The sequence below is a fragment of the Nicotiana tabacum genome, chromosome 18, assembly GCF_000715075.1.
Source record: "Nicotiana tabacum cultivar K326 chromosome 18, ASM71507v2, whole genome shotgun sequence".
Classification (NCBI taxonomy): domain Eukaryota; kingdom Viridiplantae; phylum Streptophyta; class Magnoliopsida; order Solanales; family Solanaceae; genus Nicotiana; species Nicotiana tabacum.
Genome location: NC_134097.1, coordinates 148,053,853 through 148,070,733, shown reverse-complemented (window position 1 = coordinate 148,070,733; position 16,881 = coordinate 148,053,853). Strand labels below are relative to the sequence as shown.

The 16,881-nt window shown below is 37.4% G+C and overlaps 1 protein-coding gene across 1 annotated transcript; it reads left to right on the top strand.

Annotated features, from left to right (window-relative positions):
• The first annotated feature begins 6,976 nt into the window (after positions 1–6,976).
• LOC142172759 (uncharacterized) lies at positions 6,977–8,131 on the top strand. The gene is made up of 2 exons (XM_075236439.1): positions 6,977–7,483; positions 7,688–8,131. Exons 1-2 carry the CDS (start codon positions 6,977–6,979, stop codon positions 8,129–8,131), a joined length of 951 nt encoding a protein of 316 aa, XP_075092540.1.
• The last annotated feature ends 8,750 nt before the right edge of the window (positions 8,132–16,881 follow it).

The following is a 16,881-nucleotide window of genomic DNA, read 5'->3' as shown; positions in this document are numbered from 1 at the left end:
ATTGTCTTGTATAACCCGATCTGTTAAGGTATTTACTGTTGCATCTATTATTGACTCAGTTCTATTTCTGCTTTTATTATAAATCATGAAGGCTGATTTATTATATGTCAACAGGAGCACTTCCGGACCTATTATGACACTGTTATGCCACACTTAAAAGTTGTCTTGAGAAATGCAGATCTTAGAATCTAATCTCATTCTTTGTGCCAGAGCAATAGAGTGCATAAGCTCTGTTGGGTTTGCTGTTGGCAAGGAGAAATTTAGAGAAGACGCAGAGCAGGTCTTCTCCCAACTGTGCCCTACAATAACACATATATTGTTGCCATTGATTGAACACGTATATTGATGCCATATTCATAGGATACTGTACACATCGTGGAGCAATTCGTACAGCCAACCAAACTAACAGATTATATTACTTCAACTGATGGATTACAATACTTGAATTGCAATGAAACAGTAGGTAATATCTAAGAAATAGAGAGTGAGGTGAGAAGAGAAGTACCGAAGAAAGAGATGAGAGATACAAAGAGAAGTTGATGAGAGATTGCAGAAGCACAATGCAACAGTAGCCTAATTCTGTTATTCCTTCTGACAAGTACTTATAACCGATTCCACTCCTTCACACGCTGCTTCACTCACCACCCTTGCACATCGCGTTTGTTAGCCAGGCCCACAATGAAATCAGCCAACCTTTTAGAGGGGAATTTCACACGATTGCTCTTTCTCAATTGAGTATTATTGATATCCCCGGTGTCAGCCCTGCTGCCCTCCATGTCACCGTCTGGGTTCATAACAGTACTCCCTTCATGTGGAAGTCTGATAATTGCAATGGTGTAATCTGCTGAACTGGTTCTCCCACACATCGCTTGAGCATTGAAATATCGAAAACAGGATGAATGCGAGCAGTATATGGAAGATCCAACTTGTAGACAACCTGACGAACAGAGTGTCTGGTGATATGGCTTAAGCTTGACGAACACCCAATCTCCTACCTCCAACTCAAGTACAGTTCTATGCTTGTCAGCTAATTTCTTCATTCGTGTCTGGGCCTTGATCAAATTGAGCTTCAGAAGAGCTAACAACTCATCTGGATCCACAAAGTAGGCTTCGACCAGCTTACTAGGACTGTTTCCCAGTATGTATTGTGTGACAGTAGGAGGGTCCCTCCCATAGAGAGCTTTGAAAGGGGACATGCTAGCTCAAGTTTGGTACGAAGTATTGTACTAATACTCAGCCGTAACATCACCACCCATTTTTGTGGCTCATTGGCTACGTAGCAGCAGATGTATTGTTCAACACATTTGTTAAGAGCCTCGGATTGCCCATCCGTTTGTGGGTGATAAGCTGTACTCATAGCTAAGAAGGTCCCCTGTATTTCCTTCCAAGACTCATGCAAATCTAGGGTCGCGGTCAATGACTATAGACTTTGGAGGGCCATGAAGACGAATAACCCCCACTACAAAGGCCTCGGCAACAGTGCATGTTGAAAAAGTAGATGTTAAGGGAATGAAGTGTCGGTCCCCTACAAGAGATTGATTTCCTTCCAAACTCATGCAAATCTAGGGTCGCGGTCAGTGGCTATAGACCTTGGAGGGCCATGAAGACGAATAACCCCCACTACAAAGGCCTCCGCAACAATGCGTGTTGAAAAAGTAGATGTTAAGGGAGTGAAGTGTCCATATTTGGTCAAACGATCCACTATCGTCATAATAGTCGATTTCCCTTTTGAGCAAGGTAGGCAGGTGATGAAGTCCATTGCTATATCTTCAAAGACTAAATCTGGAATGAGCAAGGGCTGTAATAACCCAGCAAGGTGGTGGTGGACATCTTTTATTTGTTGGTAGGTTTGACACGAAGCTACAAAGCTACGTACATCACGCTTCATTTGCTTCCAATAGAAGTTGGAGGCTAGTCTGTGATATGTACGAGCTATCCCAGCATGTCCCCCAATGGTAGTGTCATGGAATTCATGTAGCAAAAGCTGTCGTAGAGGTGAATCAGAGGGGATAACTAATCGTCCCTTAAGAAATAGTAGTCCATCCCGAAATACATAGCCGTGACAATCTTCAGCCTGACCTTCTAATTGATGTTGAATTGCAACCAACTCTGAATGTGTGTGATTGAGAGACTTGAGCTCTTGCTCGAGCTCATAACCCCGGGTAATAATGGCAGCATCACAACATCAGGTGTTCGAGAAAGGGCATCAGCAGCATGATTCAACTTCCCTGGCCAATAAATGATTTGGAAGTCATATCCCACGAGTTTGCTTAGCCACTTTTGTTGTTCAGGAGTTTGTATGGTCTGATTGGTTAAACTTTTGAGGGATTGCTGATCAGTGTAGATAGTAAATTTACGCCCCAACAGATATTGTCTCCATTTACTCACAACTTGAGTGATGGCAAACATCTCCCTATGGTAAGTGGAAGCTCCTTCCATACGCGTGCTCAATTTTTTGGCTAAATTAAGCCACATGATGTCCCTTTTGAGCCAAGACAGTCCCTATGCCACTCCCAGACACATCAGTTTCCAATTGGAATTCTTGAGAAAAGTCAGGTAAAGCTAGCATGGGGGTGCAACTGAGCTTAGCCTTTAAAGTTTCGAAGGCCTCTTGAGTGTATGAGGTCCAAACAAATGAATCTTTCCTTAACAAATCAGTTAGAGGGCCTGCAAAAATGCCGCATAGTGATGGAATGAAACGTCGATACTAGCCAGTGAGTCCTATAAAACTATGCACCTCCTTAACATTATTGAGTGGGACCACTGCTGGATAGCTGTGATTTTGATGGGATCAACACTTAACCCATGTGCCGATATGATATGTCCTACGTACTCAACTGAAGTCTAGCCAAATAAGCACTTGGTTTTTTTGGCCCCAAGCTGTTGTTGTTGCAACAGTTCTAGGACGGAAAGCAAGTGTTCGAGATGGTCCTGCCAAGAAGGACTATATACCAGGATGTCGTCGAAAAATAACAACACAAAGCACTGAAGATAGGGCCGGAATACCTGATTCACGTTGCCTGGAAGGTGGATGGTGCATTGGATAATCCAAATGGCATGACAAGAAATTCATAATATCCATCGTGTGTGCGGAATGCAGTCTTGACGATATCTTCCGTCGGGACCCTGATTTGGTGATCCAGCTTTGAGAAATAAGCAGCACCATGTAATTCATCAAAAAGCTCGTCAATAATAGGGATTGGAAATCTATCCCGCACAGTGATGGCATTAAGAGCCCTATAGTCCACGCAAATCCGCCATGTGCCATCCTTATCCCGCACCAGTGTTGTTAAAGGCGAAAAGCTATAAAAGCGCTCTAGGTCTATTTGGGCTTTTAGCGCAAAGCGCATTTAAAGTGTGAGCTTTAGTTAAAAAAGGCGCAAGGAGAAAAATAAAAATTTATATGTAATTCAAGAACAAAGTAACAAATTCATTCATAATGTTTCCCTTGAGCTCATACACTTATTTCCGATTATATTTGTTGTTTAGTGCCGTTTGATTTAAGAGAGAAATCATGGGTAATGAGGCACAAGCCTTAGTTCCATGCCTTACACTGAAGCGCAACTTAAGCGATGTGATGCGCCCTCCTTGATCTTTTCTAAGCTTCAGGGCATAAGCGGCCTTAAATGAGCCTTTGACTACACTGTCCCGCACTAGTAAAACTGGAGACGAAAATGGCCTAGTGCTTGCTCTGATTACTCCATCCTTGAGCATTTCTGCAACTAATTATTCCATAACATGTTTCTGGAAGTACGGGTAGCGATAATATTTAACATTGACTGGCTCGGCCCCAGGATTAAGATGGATTTGCATGATCCAGTTGCCGGGGCGGGGGCAGTCCATGAGGTTTTTGAAAGACATCGACAAATTCCAGTAGAATGCCAAGCAATTCCGGATTACTTGGCTTCTCAATAGTAGCATGGGGTGGAACTATCTGCAAGCAGTAATAGGAAAATACAGCATCAGTTGCAACATATCGGCGGAGACTATGCAATTGAACTAGTTGTGTCGAATTGGGTCTCTCTCCTTTCCAAATTCTAGTCATCCCTTGCAAATTGAACTCAAATAGTCGCTCGGCATAATCTGTCACTACCCTTCCCAAAGTGGAGAGCGACGAAGCCCCTAGAACCACATCTGCACCATGCATAGGAAGCACGTAAAAGTCCATGGTGACATTACACCCCTGAACAGTAAGAGGAACTTGACGCAAAATTCCTTCACAACGTAATCGTTGACCACTGCCCACCATAACTGAGAAGGTCGGAATGATTTCAATAGTCAATTGAAGGAATTTGGCCACGCGTGTCTGAGCGTATGATCACTACCTCCGTCCATTAAGACCTGAACCAGAGCTCCGTTTACATGGTCGAGAAATCGAAGGGTAGGCGAGGAATGTCCATCGGCCAATGCGTGATACGAAATTGCAGATTGCTCTTGAGCCTCTAGGACATGCAGCTCTTCAACTAAGATATCATCAGAGACGAATGATTCCGGTAAGATAGGTTCCATACCGAACCATCAGTGAGAAGAAGCATCTGAGGAGGCGATTTACAGTTATAGCCTGCTGTAAACTTCTCTTCACAATAATAGCACAGGCTGTGCTCACAGCGACTTTGAATCTCTGCATGGGTGAGGTGCTTAATTGGAGGTTTAGTTGGTGACTGGGACGAAGGGTTGGTGGAGAACGACGCCGAGGGATTATGGTATGAAGAGGAATTACGGCTGGGTAAGAAGGGAAGTCCCTTATTAGCTAAAACGGGTCGAACTGGACCCTTCTCAGCCTAGATCCGACGCTCATGTATGTGGGCCTGGTTAAGGGCTCCTGGCTTAATACTGAATTTTTTATGGGGATTTTTACCTATCTATACCATATATCAAACATTATTACCAAAAATGTTCATAATTTGTTATTTACCCATGTAGTCCACACTTTTACTACAAATTATATACGAATCCAAAAATAGGTAGATTTTGCCATTAAAAAAGCCCTAAAATGAAGGCACCAAATTTGATGTGATTCTGTCAAGGATTTTATTTCAATTTTGAAATGAAGGAGATCTCTCTTCCTGATGAAGGCACCAGTTGTGTAATTCTCTCCTTCCTCAACAGAAAGAGATCTCACAAAAAACGCAATCAAATTGTACAATTACTGAAGAGAGACTATATCTGTTCTTCGTCTCAAATTGTACAAAATTGCTCTTCGTCGATATCAGTATTCAAATTGTAGAAACTATATCTCTTCTTCGTCATTTTTCCTATCAACTACACGAAATCATGTCAAAAATCCCAATAATGCTGAAATCGAATGGTAATTGGGATAACTATGGCAGATTTAGAGATTTTGAAGTTGATGCCATTGTGGTAGATGATAATGCAAACTACGGAATTCTCAGTTCTACAATTGCAGAACAATTATCGATTGATACATCGGATAAAATTATAGAAATCAAATACATTGTGAACGAGAATTGTCCTCCAATGGAGATTAGGAATGATATGGGGGTTCGTGCTTACATGGAAACCAAAAAGGAGAATAAAAACTTAGGTTCGTATCCTTTATGTATAAGCGTAAGAGATTTCAATATGGAATTGGCAATCAACAATGAAAGCACCAGTGCAGGTATGTTTGATTCGACATTGCAGAGAGTTATGGTGTTACTATGTTATCTACAATATTACTACAATTACCTACAATTAAACTACAAAGCTCACATAGTACTGAAAAGGATAAAGCAATGTTGCTTTCAAAATTATCTACATAGAAACTACATTTATGAATTTATTGTTTGCAGGTTCGTCTGGATCCCTAAACTTACTTGAATTTCCATCCTCACCGGCTATAGAGGAATATCAAAGTGAAATAATAACTGAATCTACGCAAACATATATTGAAGAAGGACAAGTTTATCAGGACAAGCAAACAGTAGCTGCTGCAATGAAGAATTATTCAGTGATGCACAAGTTCCAGTTCAGAGTAAAAGGATCTAGTCATAGAAGGTATGTAGTTATTTGTGGATAATATATCAGCAAAATCAGTGTATGATTGAAGATAGGTGGGTTTTATAAATTGTAGTTAAATTGTAGTCAATTTGTAGTTAATTGTAGTTTTTTCATAAATTTGTGTAAATATTGTATTTCTTTTGTAGCTACTGGCTTATATGTGTTGCTGAAAGCTGTAAATGGCATTTCAAGGCAACGTCAATTAATGATTCGGCAATGTTCAAGATAAGAAGTTTCAGCCGTCAACACACATGCTGCCTAATGGACGAAACATTCATACAGCGCAAACGTACTGCAGCAGTACTTGGTAGCATGGTCGTTCCAAAGTATTGTGATCCTAAGACTGTTTACACACCAAAGGACATACAAACTGACATGTTATCCGAACATGGATTGAACCTAAGCTACATGCAAGCATGGAGAGCAAAGGAAAAAGCTTTACAGTTTTTGAGAGGGAATCCGTGTGACTCCTACAACAAATTACCCAAATATTTTTATATTCTTGAGAAGAATTATCCTGGTTCTGTTGTTAAATTGAAGAAGGCAGCAGATGATTGTTTCTTATACGCATTTGTTGCTCTTTGTACATCAATAAATGGTTGGCAACATTGTAGGCCGGTAATAGTGGTTGATGGGACATTCTTAAAGTCAGCCTACAGGGGGATTATGCTGACAGCAAGCACCATGGATGCAGCAGGTAAATAATGGAATAATTTTGTACTTATTTTGTAGACAGTCTTTAAAATGCAGTTAAATTGTAGTTATGTTGTAGTTATTTTGTAGTTATATAAAAGAATGTAGTTAACATGTCTATATTTCTCAATATATATTGTAGTTGTTATTTAATCATATTTTATGTCTTAAAAATGTAGGTACTATTTTTCCCTTGGCATATGCTGTGGTTGATTCTGAAAACGACGCGTCTTGAAAGTGGTTCTTTGAGCAATTCAAGGAGGCATATGGTGAAAGACCTTCAATGTGTGTTGTTTCAGATAGGCATGAGAGTATACTGAAGGCAACATCAGTTGTCTATCTGGGATTGGCACACTACTCTTGCATGTGGCATATATGGACAAATATAAGGTCAAAATTTAAGAAGGGACATCTACAATTACATGAATTGTACTTTGCTACAGCACGGTCATACACTATGGATGAATTTAATGAAAGGATGTTGAAGATTGAAGAGGTAGACATGCGTGTAAAGTCTTACCTATATGATATTGGCTATCATAGATGGTCAAGAGTACATGCAACGGTAAATAGAACTTTTACTATGACGTCAAACATTGTCGAGTCGTTGAATGCTGTAACAAAAGATGCAAGAGAGCTTCCAATATTTGATCTATTTGAGTATATGAGGACTCTTCTTGAACGTTGGACAAAAGAAAAGTTATCGAAGGCAAAGGGTACTTTCACATACCTTGGTCACAAATACAACAAAGAATTGGAAGACAACAGTACATTATCTCAGAAACTAAGGGTAAGATATTTTTTTTTGGTGCAGTAGAATCAAAAAAGTACTAGCTGCAGTTTTTCCAGATTGTAGTTAAACTGTAGTCAAATTGTCGGTAATAATAGTTTGTAGATGAGCTGTAATATATTTGTTGCTGATTTGTAGGTAAATTGTTGATAATCCATTTTAATGATTGATGTATTATTATTTCTGTTTGGTCTTCAATTGTAGGTGAGGGCTTCAACAGATCATATACATACTGTGTTAGATGGTGTGAAGCGGTACATTGTGTGTCTAGAAAACAAGAAATGTAGTTGTGGACAATTCCAACTTGATGAACTTCCATGTGTGCATGCTTTGGCAGCATTAAGGCATAGGAATGAAACATACGAAAACTATTGCTCTCCGTATTACACAAGGAAGAGCCTTCTGCTTACCTATGAAATGCCAGTAAATCCTCTTCCTGATGAAGGCAAATGGGAAGTGCCACAACATATTTTGGATGAGGTAGTAAAGCCACCGGCGGGAGATAAAAGGCAACCAGGGAGACCTCACAAGGAAAGATATAAAACATTTGATGAAACAAAGTCAAAGAAATACAAGGTGTCATGTGGTAATTGTGGAGGTGAAGGGCATAACAAAAGAACTTGCAAGAATGCGTCGAAAAAGAAATGAATATCATGTAGTTAGAATAGTTATTCAAAATAAATGTTAGTGAGCTCAAATTATCGGATTTTCTTGTGTAATTGTTTAAGTTTTTGAAGATGAATAAGAAGTATAAACATCAATTTGTGTATCTGCACTATTTATGTTTTTATGTATTCTGTCAAGCATCTAAAGTTGTCTTTTTTTTATAGAATAGTTAAACTTTAATATTTACTGTATACAAAAAAACTGATATTAATAAAGAATGCATTCAACGTAAATTGTATCCAGATTGTAGTGAATATGTAGTTTAACTGTGTTAGAACTGTAGTCCTGTTATTCATATGTAGAGGAGTTGTAGTTAAAATGTAGTTTGACGTAGTTTAAATGTAGATAAATTGAATTTTTTTGATAAACCTTGTTGATAAAAAATGGCTAAATTATTTATATGATTCCTGTATTTATTTTATCTTTCTGCTGTGTAACAAATGACAGTTATATACAGATATTACTTGGCACTTGAAGGTATTTATAAAAATAACTTGAAGATTAAAGTCAAATTGTAAGACAAAGCTGTTGCTGTAAAAATGTAATCAGAGTACTCGAGTATAATGTAATCAACAAAAAGTGTTGTAGAAAACCAAAACGACATATTTCCTACATTGTTTTCCAATTCAACTACCAAATTTCACAGACCAAACTAGGAACACAATAGTCTATTTCTTCTTTCGTTGCACTCTAGTCCTCTCGTTTTTTGCCGGAGCACCCTTCCTCCTTGCTAGCCTGCCAGTAACCTCACTCTCACTGATTGACTCATCTTCTTGCTTCTTTGTTGCATAGTCCCACAGTAGAGCTCCATAGCGTCTACGGTGTTGGTCAATATCAGAAAGATCTTCCTTTGGGATTGCCAAATCTCCAAGGCTAACATATTCCGCAAATGCAGCCACAAATACACCACAATCGCTGCATAAGATGAGAATTTTTCATTATATAACAAATGATTAAAATAAAAAAATTAAACATATAGAAAGGGAGATTATTTTTTTACACTGAGCCTTCCTTTTGTTGTGGAATCTCAGCAACCATCCATTGTATGTCGAGAGGGTCCGTAACTGGTTTTTCGATGTATGCCTTTGTGCTCTTGAAGTTAATGTCTTTACGTTTACCATAGAAACCAGTGCATGACAAATACAGAGGGATAATGATTGAAAACTTGTCAACCAATGTCTCAACTGTTTTATGACGGTTTGCTCTCACCATGGAATCATAAACATAAAGTTGTCTGTCCTTTATGTCAAAAACTAGCAACAACCAATGGAAGTTCTCTACAAGGTTCACAGGCATGAGCACATAGTCAACAAGATCCCAGGCAACATTAGCAAGAATTCTGTACCCAAGAATATATTCTCCAACATCATCCTCGGGTTTAACAACCGAATACCTTTGTTCCGGTGGAGAACTTATGAACTTGTCATAGATTCTTTCAATCTTTGTCTTGAACAAGCAATCCGTGGTTGTGAACCTAGTATTATTGTTGGGGCCATATTTGCCTCTTTTTCGCAGATAATACATAATAACATCAATGTGCTGCCAAAATAGAATAAACATATACAATAAGGTACGGTGTAACCACACTTGTCTACAAGACAGCTACAGATTAACTACAATTTGAATTTATTAAAAACTCTAATAGATTGCTGCAAATTAGCTACACTATAACTACAGAAATATAACAGTTAGTCCAAGTTCCTCACAAAATGTAATTTAATTGTAGTTTGTATGAACCATAGTGAACAAGTACTATATGTACAATTGACCCATCAGACTACAAAACAACTACACATTAACTATATTTATGCACTGTCTACATTTATTCACTATACAGAGGAACAAATGAAACATACCACCTAACTTAAGCTCCCAATAATCAGCAAGTTCAACCTACAGTTAATATTAATAGGCACAATCACAAGCTCTAAAATATTACTACAAGGTAACTACAGTTGTGGTACACGGAGATTCCAAGTCAGTCAAAAGTACCAAAATTCCAGTTTGTACATACAATCATCATCACATATGATACATAAGGTCCATAAAAAGTAAAATTTCACAACTGAGACATAAATATAGTAACATATATATGTTGTCTACAATATTACTACAATTACACATCATAGCTGAAAAATAAACTACAATTACACTACACAGCTGAAGACAAAACAGATATTGTGAATGATTATGTTCTTTATACTTACTGTGTTATTGATGACTTATCCGGGGTGAGCAAGGTCATAAAACCAGTCCCTCTTATCAATCTTTTAACAACCAAAATCCAACCAAGGCTTGATTTGGTTATCCTTCTTGGAAAAGTAATATTTCCTCCTGTAATAACAAAAAAAAGATGATCAATTACAAAAAATTTACAAAATGAATTACAATTTTAAAGTATAAAAATGGTGAACAGACAGTGTAAAATGAAGCATTCATACCTCCTAGATACTTTATCACTACGAATGTATAACCAGTTGGTGAACCTTTCTGTCAATTCAGGATCTACATTTTCACCTATGACACTTGTGAAGGGGTGCTTGAGGTAAAAAAATTTAGGTCCAACAGATGTGCTGCCTCCAGAACTATACAAAGATGTGAAAAGTGATCGTGCATGTTTTCCCGGTTGCCTTGTTCTACCGGGATGAACAGGGGTTGATTCATCTCGTATGGGCTCGCCATACATGACCAACTGTGATAAGTTTTCTGGCAGCTCAAAGTCATCCAATGTCAAACCTTTGTTTTCAATGCCTTCAGGAACAACTTTTTTATCAATGCCTTCAGGAACAACTTCAGTCACAGTCACACCGTGAATTGGCGACTGTGGAACTTCACCTTCTGTAGATAAGTGTAGATCTATGTAGATATGAACAGTATTATGGAGTTATAGAGAATATAGAGAATATATTACCTGCTTGTTGTGGCTCAGCCACTTCATCAATTACTGGTTCTTCCTCAATATTTCCTTGTAGAGGTTCTGGTGAAACATCAACTTGAATGAATAATTGGGAATGAAAATTGTAGATATATGTAGGAATATGTAGTTAAGGTGTAAATTATTAAAATTTTGCATAAAAACCTTATTGTAATGAAGGAATGGTTTTGTACCTGCTTTATATGCCTCAGCTGCTTCTTGGAAGTCAGGATATAAGTCAACATGTGGTTGAAAATATTCTGGAGAAATTGTAGCTGCAACACATAGTAAAAAAATGATTAGTATAATTTAATAATGCTGTCTTGAAATTTGTAGATATGTATGCAGGAATTTTGTAGATACCTGTATTGCTTGTGCTTCCATGCAGTTGATCACCAACATTGAACTGGAATTGCTGGTTGTTATCTCCTTGATGTTGGTAATTATTTTTTGTTGAACTACCAACAAACTACAATTTTGGGGAATATTTGAGACTACTTTATTCATATGTCTTAATTAGTCTTAGTACAAAATTATATGTAAATTCTTACCTTTGACTCGTCCAAATCAAACCTCTTGTTTATCACATTCATAACACCCTTCAAAGATTGATCTATGAACTCTCGAAGGCTTGAGAGTTCCTCAAAAACATCCTTCCTATAGGCATCTAACTTTACATCAACCTAAAAATTAAATATATAATTAGTTGGTAATCTTATTCTAACTGCTACAGTTACACTACAATTCAACAAACTATAATTGTTATAGATTTATACCACAAATTAACTACAATGTATAACATACTATAATTGTTATGTAATGAAGTCAAAATGTAGCAAATTATGTCAATATATTGTAGTTATTCATAATACCTGCACAATCCCCTTTTCCAACTTCATGAGCTTGCTACTGACAGATTCAATGTCCTCTTGACAATCTGTATATTTGGGTTCAAATGATGGAGAAGCAGCAGTTGGAACATGTGATGGTTGAGCACCATGTTCATCTTCATATTGAATCTTGTCTGGCAGATTAAGCACTCCAAGCTCTTCTCCAGATTCAATCATGTTTGTGAACTGAATGATGAAAATAACAGTTAATTCAAGTGACAAAAAAATGTAGATTCAATGTAGTTATTATGAATATAATTGTAGCATCATACAAAAGTGGAAAAAAATACATTGATCCACTCAGGCTTGATCATCTTCTCTTCAATTGCAGTTAACCAAATCTGCCCCTTTGTAGCTGACCATCTTAAAATGCGAGGTATAGATTCAAGCTCGGTGCTGACGGACGAGCAACACTCATATAGCCACACTTGCAAGGCTAATGAGCATCCCCGTATCAGATAAGAATGTACATGGGGATTAAGACGATGTCGGACAGATTCAATAACCTGCTTGAAGGATTTGATACCCCATGGGTATGACTCAAAATTACCAAACTCTATTAGAAAGAACATAAACTTGTCTATGAAAGTCACATGGTCTTTATCAGAAGGACAAACAAAAAATTCCAACATATAAAGAATGCACAACTTCACCGCATCCACATCGTTTGACCATGCTTTATTAGTCACTACATTTTTCAAATGTCATTTCTCAACCCTTTCTTTGTTCGGAAAATATGTATTCATTAAAGGGCTAACATAGGTGGAAGTGTAACCATAGTCTGAAAACATATTCACACAATTAAGACCAGTTATCAACCCAAATTCTCTCAAGGAAAAATTCAATTTTTCACCCTTAAATAGTACTAAAAAATATGAGTCAGTAGACTTTGTCAATTCATACTTCATCAGAAGATGAAGTGATTGGTTTTGCATACAGATTTTGGGGAGACCTAATAAGTAACCAAAACAAGTTTTTCTGAAAACCCTTAAAGCATTCGGAGAGAGTAAAGCTTGTATCTGGCTAGGTATGCTAGGATCACACAAACTGTGGAATCTAAGCACACCATAATCAATATTTTGTTGTGCAAAGTAAGGTCCATTCTGTAGAAAATATAAAATTAATGAACATTAGTAGTTTGCATAAAAAGGAAACAGTAATCTACATATAACTACATGACAAATACAAAATATAACTAGAAGAAGAATAGCCTACCCACACCTATAACTACAAAACAATAACAGAAGAACAATGCACGTGTAAACATTATCTACAGGATGTAACAGTTACTTCAAGTATGTCACATAAATGTAGATTAACTGTAGTTAGAATGAAGTTAAATATATGAGCTATACAGGCTACAATAAAAAATAACATATCTACAATTTAACCATCAGACTACACATCAACTACAAACTAACTACATTTATACACTGTCTAAGAGTCACAGTTCCAATTAAACTACAAAATTGAGACAAAGATCTACAAAACAGTTACTTCAAGTATCTCACATAAATGTAGATTAACTGTAGTTAGAATGAAGTTAAATATATGAGCTATACATGTTACAATAAAAAATATCATATCTACAACTTAACCATCAGACTACACATCAACTACAAATTAACTACATTTATACACTGTCTAAGAGTCACAGTTCCAATTAGACTACAAAATTGAGACAAATAATCTACAAAATTAGGACAACACCACATTTTACCAAAATACACTTGAACAATCAAAGAAGAACAATGCACTTGTAAACATTATCTACAGAATGTAACAGTTACTTCAAGTAACTCACAACATGTAGATAAATTGTATTTAGAATGAAGTTAAATGTAGCAGCAATATAGGTTGCAATGAAAAATACCATCTCTACAATTTAACGATCAGACTACAAATCAACTACAAACTAACTACAGTATACACTGTCTAATAATCACAGTTCCATTAAACCTACAAAATTGCGAAAAATAATCTACAAAATTAGGACAATACCACATTTGGCCAAAAAATACTTGAACACTAAATTAACACTTGAACAACAGATTTTTACAACCAAAATCAAACTACAAAACAGTGAGGAAACATAAATAGTGTTTACCTTTATTGAAATTTTTTCCTTAACCAATTTTGGTACTTTTTTTGAGGGTTTCTTCTTCTTTGGTTTTGATGAAGAAGGAGAGACCTTGTGTTTTTTCACAGATGGAACTTTGGGAGAATCATCTACAAAATCGTCATCTACACTCAACTCTTTCCCCTTGCGTTTCAGTTGATTCTCGACTAGTTTATCAACTCCACCAACATCAACATCGTGCAAATGCTTGCTTCTCATTTCCGCACGAATTTGTCTAGGAGATGAAATACCAATAGTTTGTTCACTTGCATGCATCGTTTGTGGGTTTTTTGGTGGTGATTTTGGTGTTAAAACACCCAAATCAAAGGTTGGAATATCAGCTAATATAGCTTTTGATGATTTTTTTGGGAGTGTTGGTTTTTTTCATGATTTAGGAGTTGAAGACAAAGATGGAAGTGAATTCAAATCGTGGGGGATACTATCAACTGAAGGTAATTAAGTGGAGAAGAAAGTGATGGTAATTGTGGGTGAGAAGAGATTGTACGAGAATGGAGGAAAAACTGAAGGTAAATCGTGGGGGTGGGGAACTGAAGGTAAATCGTAGGGGGTGTGGGGGGTGGGAGGAGAGAGGGGCGGGTAAACCAAATAACGTGAAGATACAGTCCTATAATTATGCCTAATAAAAATGAACCCTTAATTCTATCCCAGATTTGAATTATGGTATAGAAATGGTAATTTGGTATGCTTAAATGTAATAAACACAAACCTTAAACATTGAGGGTAATAAGTTTTGATATATGGTATAGATAGGTAAAAATCCCTTTTTGATGTCGTCCCTAAGCCTAGAAACAAAAAGCTTCACCATAAGCTTTTTTTGAAATATCGTCTGTTTCATTAGCAATAGACTCGAACCTGCCCTGCAATTCCGACGCGATGGTGACCTGCCGGAGCTTCATTAACTGCCCCTCCGCCGATTCGAGCCCTTTCTGCTTGAAGCGAATCCCCACCTTATAGCAAAATGCGGACAATCAACTAATAGTTTATTTCCAAATAACCATCTGTATCACTCCAGTGCTTCACCGTGAAGATAGAACGACGCCACAGTTAACTGCTCGTCGAGCTCAATTCGATATAAATCAAAATATCGCTCCGCGTGGAATATCCATGCCTCCGGATTGGCACTATAGAACCGACCAAATTCCTGTTTATGCCGGAGTGCGTGTTTGCTGGTCCATGGTCCTGGCGAACGATATCTATTGCGGGGTCACGTCGGTGAAACTCCACCGAAGCTTTAGCCGCTATAACCTCCTTTAGCAGCTCATGCATCTCCGCTATTTTCTTAGAAAATGAATCTTTCACACCTTGAATTGAATCGTCGATGAAGGCCTTGAGTACTTTGTGGTCTTCCATGAGAGACCTCCAGATGAAAGCACCAATGGAGCAATTCGTACAGCCAACCAAACTAACAGATTATATTACTTCAATTGATGGATTAAAAAACTGGAATTGCAATGAAACAGTAGGTAATATCTAAGAAATAAAGAGCGAGATGAGAAGAGAAGTACTGAAGAAAGAGATGAGAGATACAAAGAGAAATAGATGAGATATTGCAGAAACACAATGCAACAGTAGCTTAATTCTGTTATTCCTTCTGACAAGTACTTATTACCAATTCCACTTCTTCACACGTTGCTTCACTCACCACCCTTGCCCATTGCGTTTGTTAGCCAGTACGACAATGAAATCAGCCAACCTTTTAGAGGAAAATTTCACACGATTTTTCTTTTTCAATTGAGTATTATTGATATCCCCGGTGTCTACCCTGCTGTCCTCCACGCCACCATCTGGGTTCATAACACATCGTTTTTGGTACCTTACTCATGCTAAACACGTATATTGATGCCATTGATTGGGATTGCTTCGTTCTTGCTTCATTTGTTATGCTGTGTCAGATGGATTTACCGTAGTCGAACCATGGTACTCTTGGTTGAGCTACTACTTTCAATAATTATATTCAACAAAATAATAACAGTGATACCTTTCCGCCTCTTTTGGCATTCTTTTGATAGGACCAAATCTATTGTTGTATGTGAAAGTAGACAAAACAAAAGAAAGAAAAATAAAAAAGAGATGAAAATATGATGTAAGCACTTACATTGACATTTTGTAATGTAAGCACTTACCTCAGCATTCTTATGATGTAAGAGCTTACCTCGGCAGGGCATTCAAATGCCTATAAATAGGGGTCTACATTTTCATTTGTAATCCATCCCAAAACTTCTTCTTTCTCTCTTCAATTAATAAAGAGCTATTTTTTGTGTGACCGTGGAGTAGGCAAAAATTACCGAACCACGTAAATCTTGTCTTGTCTTGTCTTGTGCAATTTATTGTTTCTCTCCTAAATAGCCTTTTCCTTCTATTATCTTGACACACTTCCCTACAACTGGTATCAGAGCACAGACAGTGTAATTCTGGTAGAAAAGTACAATATTGGTGCAGGTACTATTCACAAGAATAGTGTGACACTATTGATCATCGTTACTATTCACAAGCACTATTCACATAAATTGTTTTTGTGAAAAATGACATCGGAAGAAGGGAAGGTTAAGATTGACAAGTTCAATGGCAAAGATTTTGGATTCTGGAAAATGCAAATAGAGGACTATTTGTATCAGAAAAAATTACACTTACCTCTGACCGAGGTGAAACCGGAGACTATGTCCAAAGCGGATTGGGATCTATTAAATCGCCAAACTCTTGGTGTGATTCGTTTGACGCTAACACGAAATGTGGCATTTAACATCATCAACGAGAAGACCACTGCAGGCCTGATGAAGGCGTTATCAAA

What these genes read in the sequence shown, in the direction of transcription:
- LOC142172759 (XM_075236439.1), top strand. Translation starts at nt 6,977, where the DNA reads ATGTGTGTTGTTTCAGATAGGCATGAGAGTATACTGAAGGCAACATCA. An exon ending in CATTATCTCAGAAACTAAGG is followed by an intron (nt 7,484 to 7,687) that starts GTAAGATATTTT and finishes CTTCAATTGTAG; the next exon opens with GTGAGGGCTTCAACAGATCA.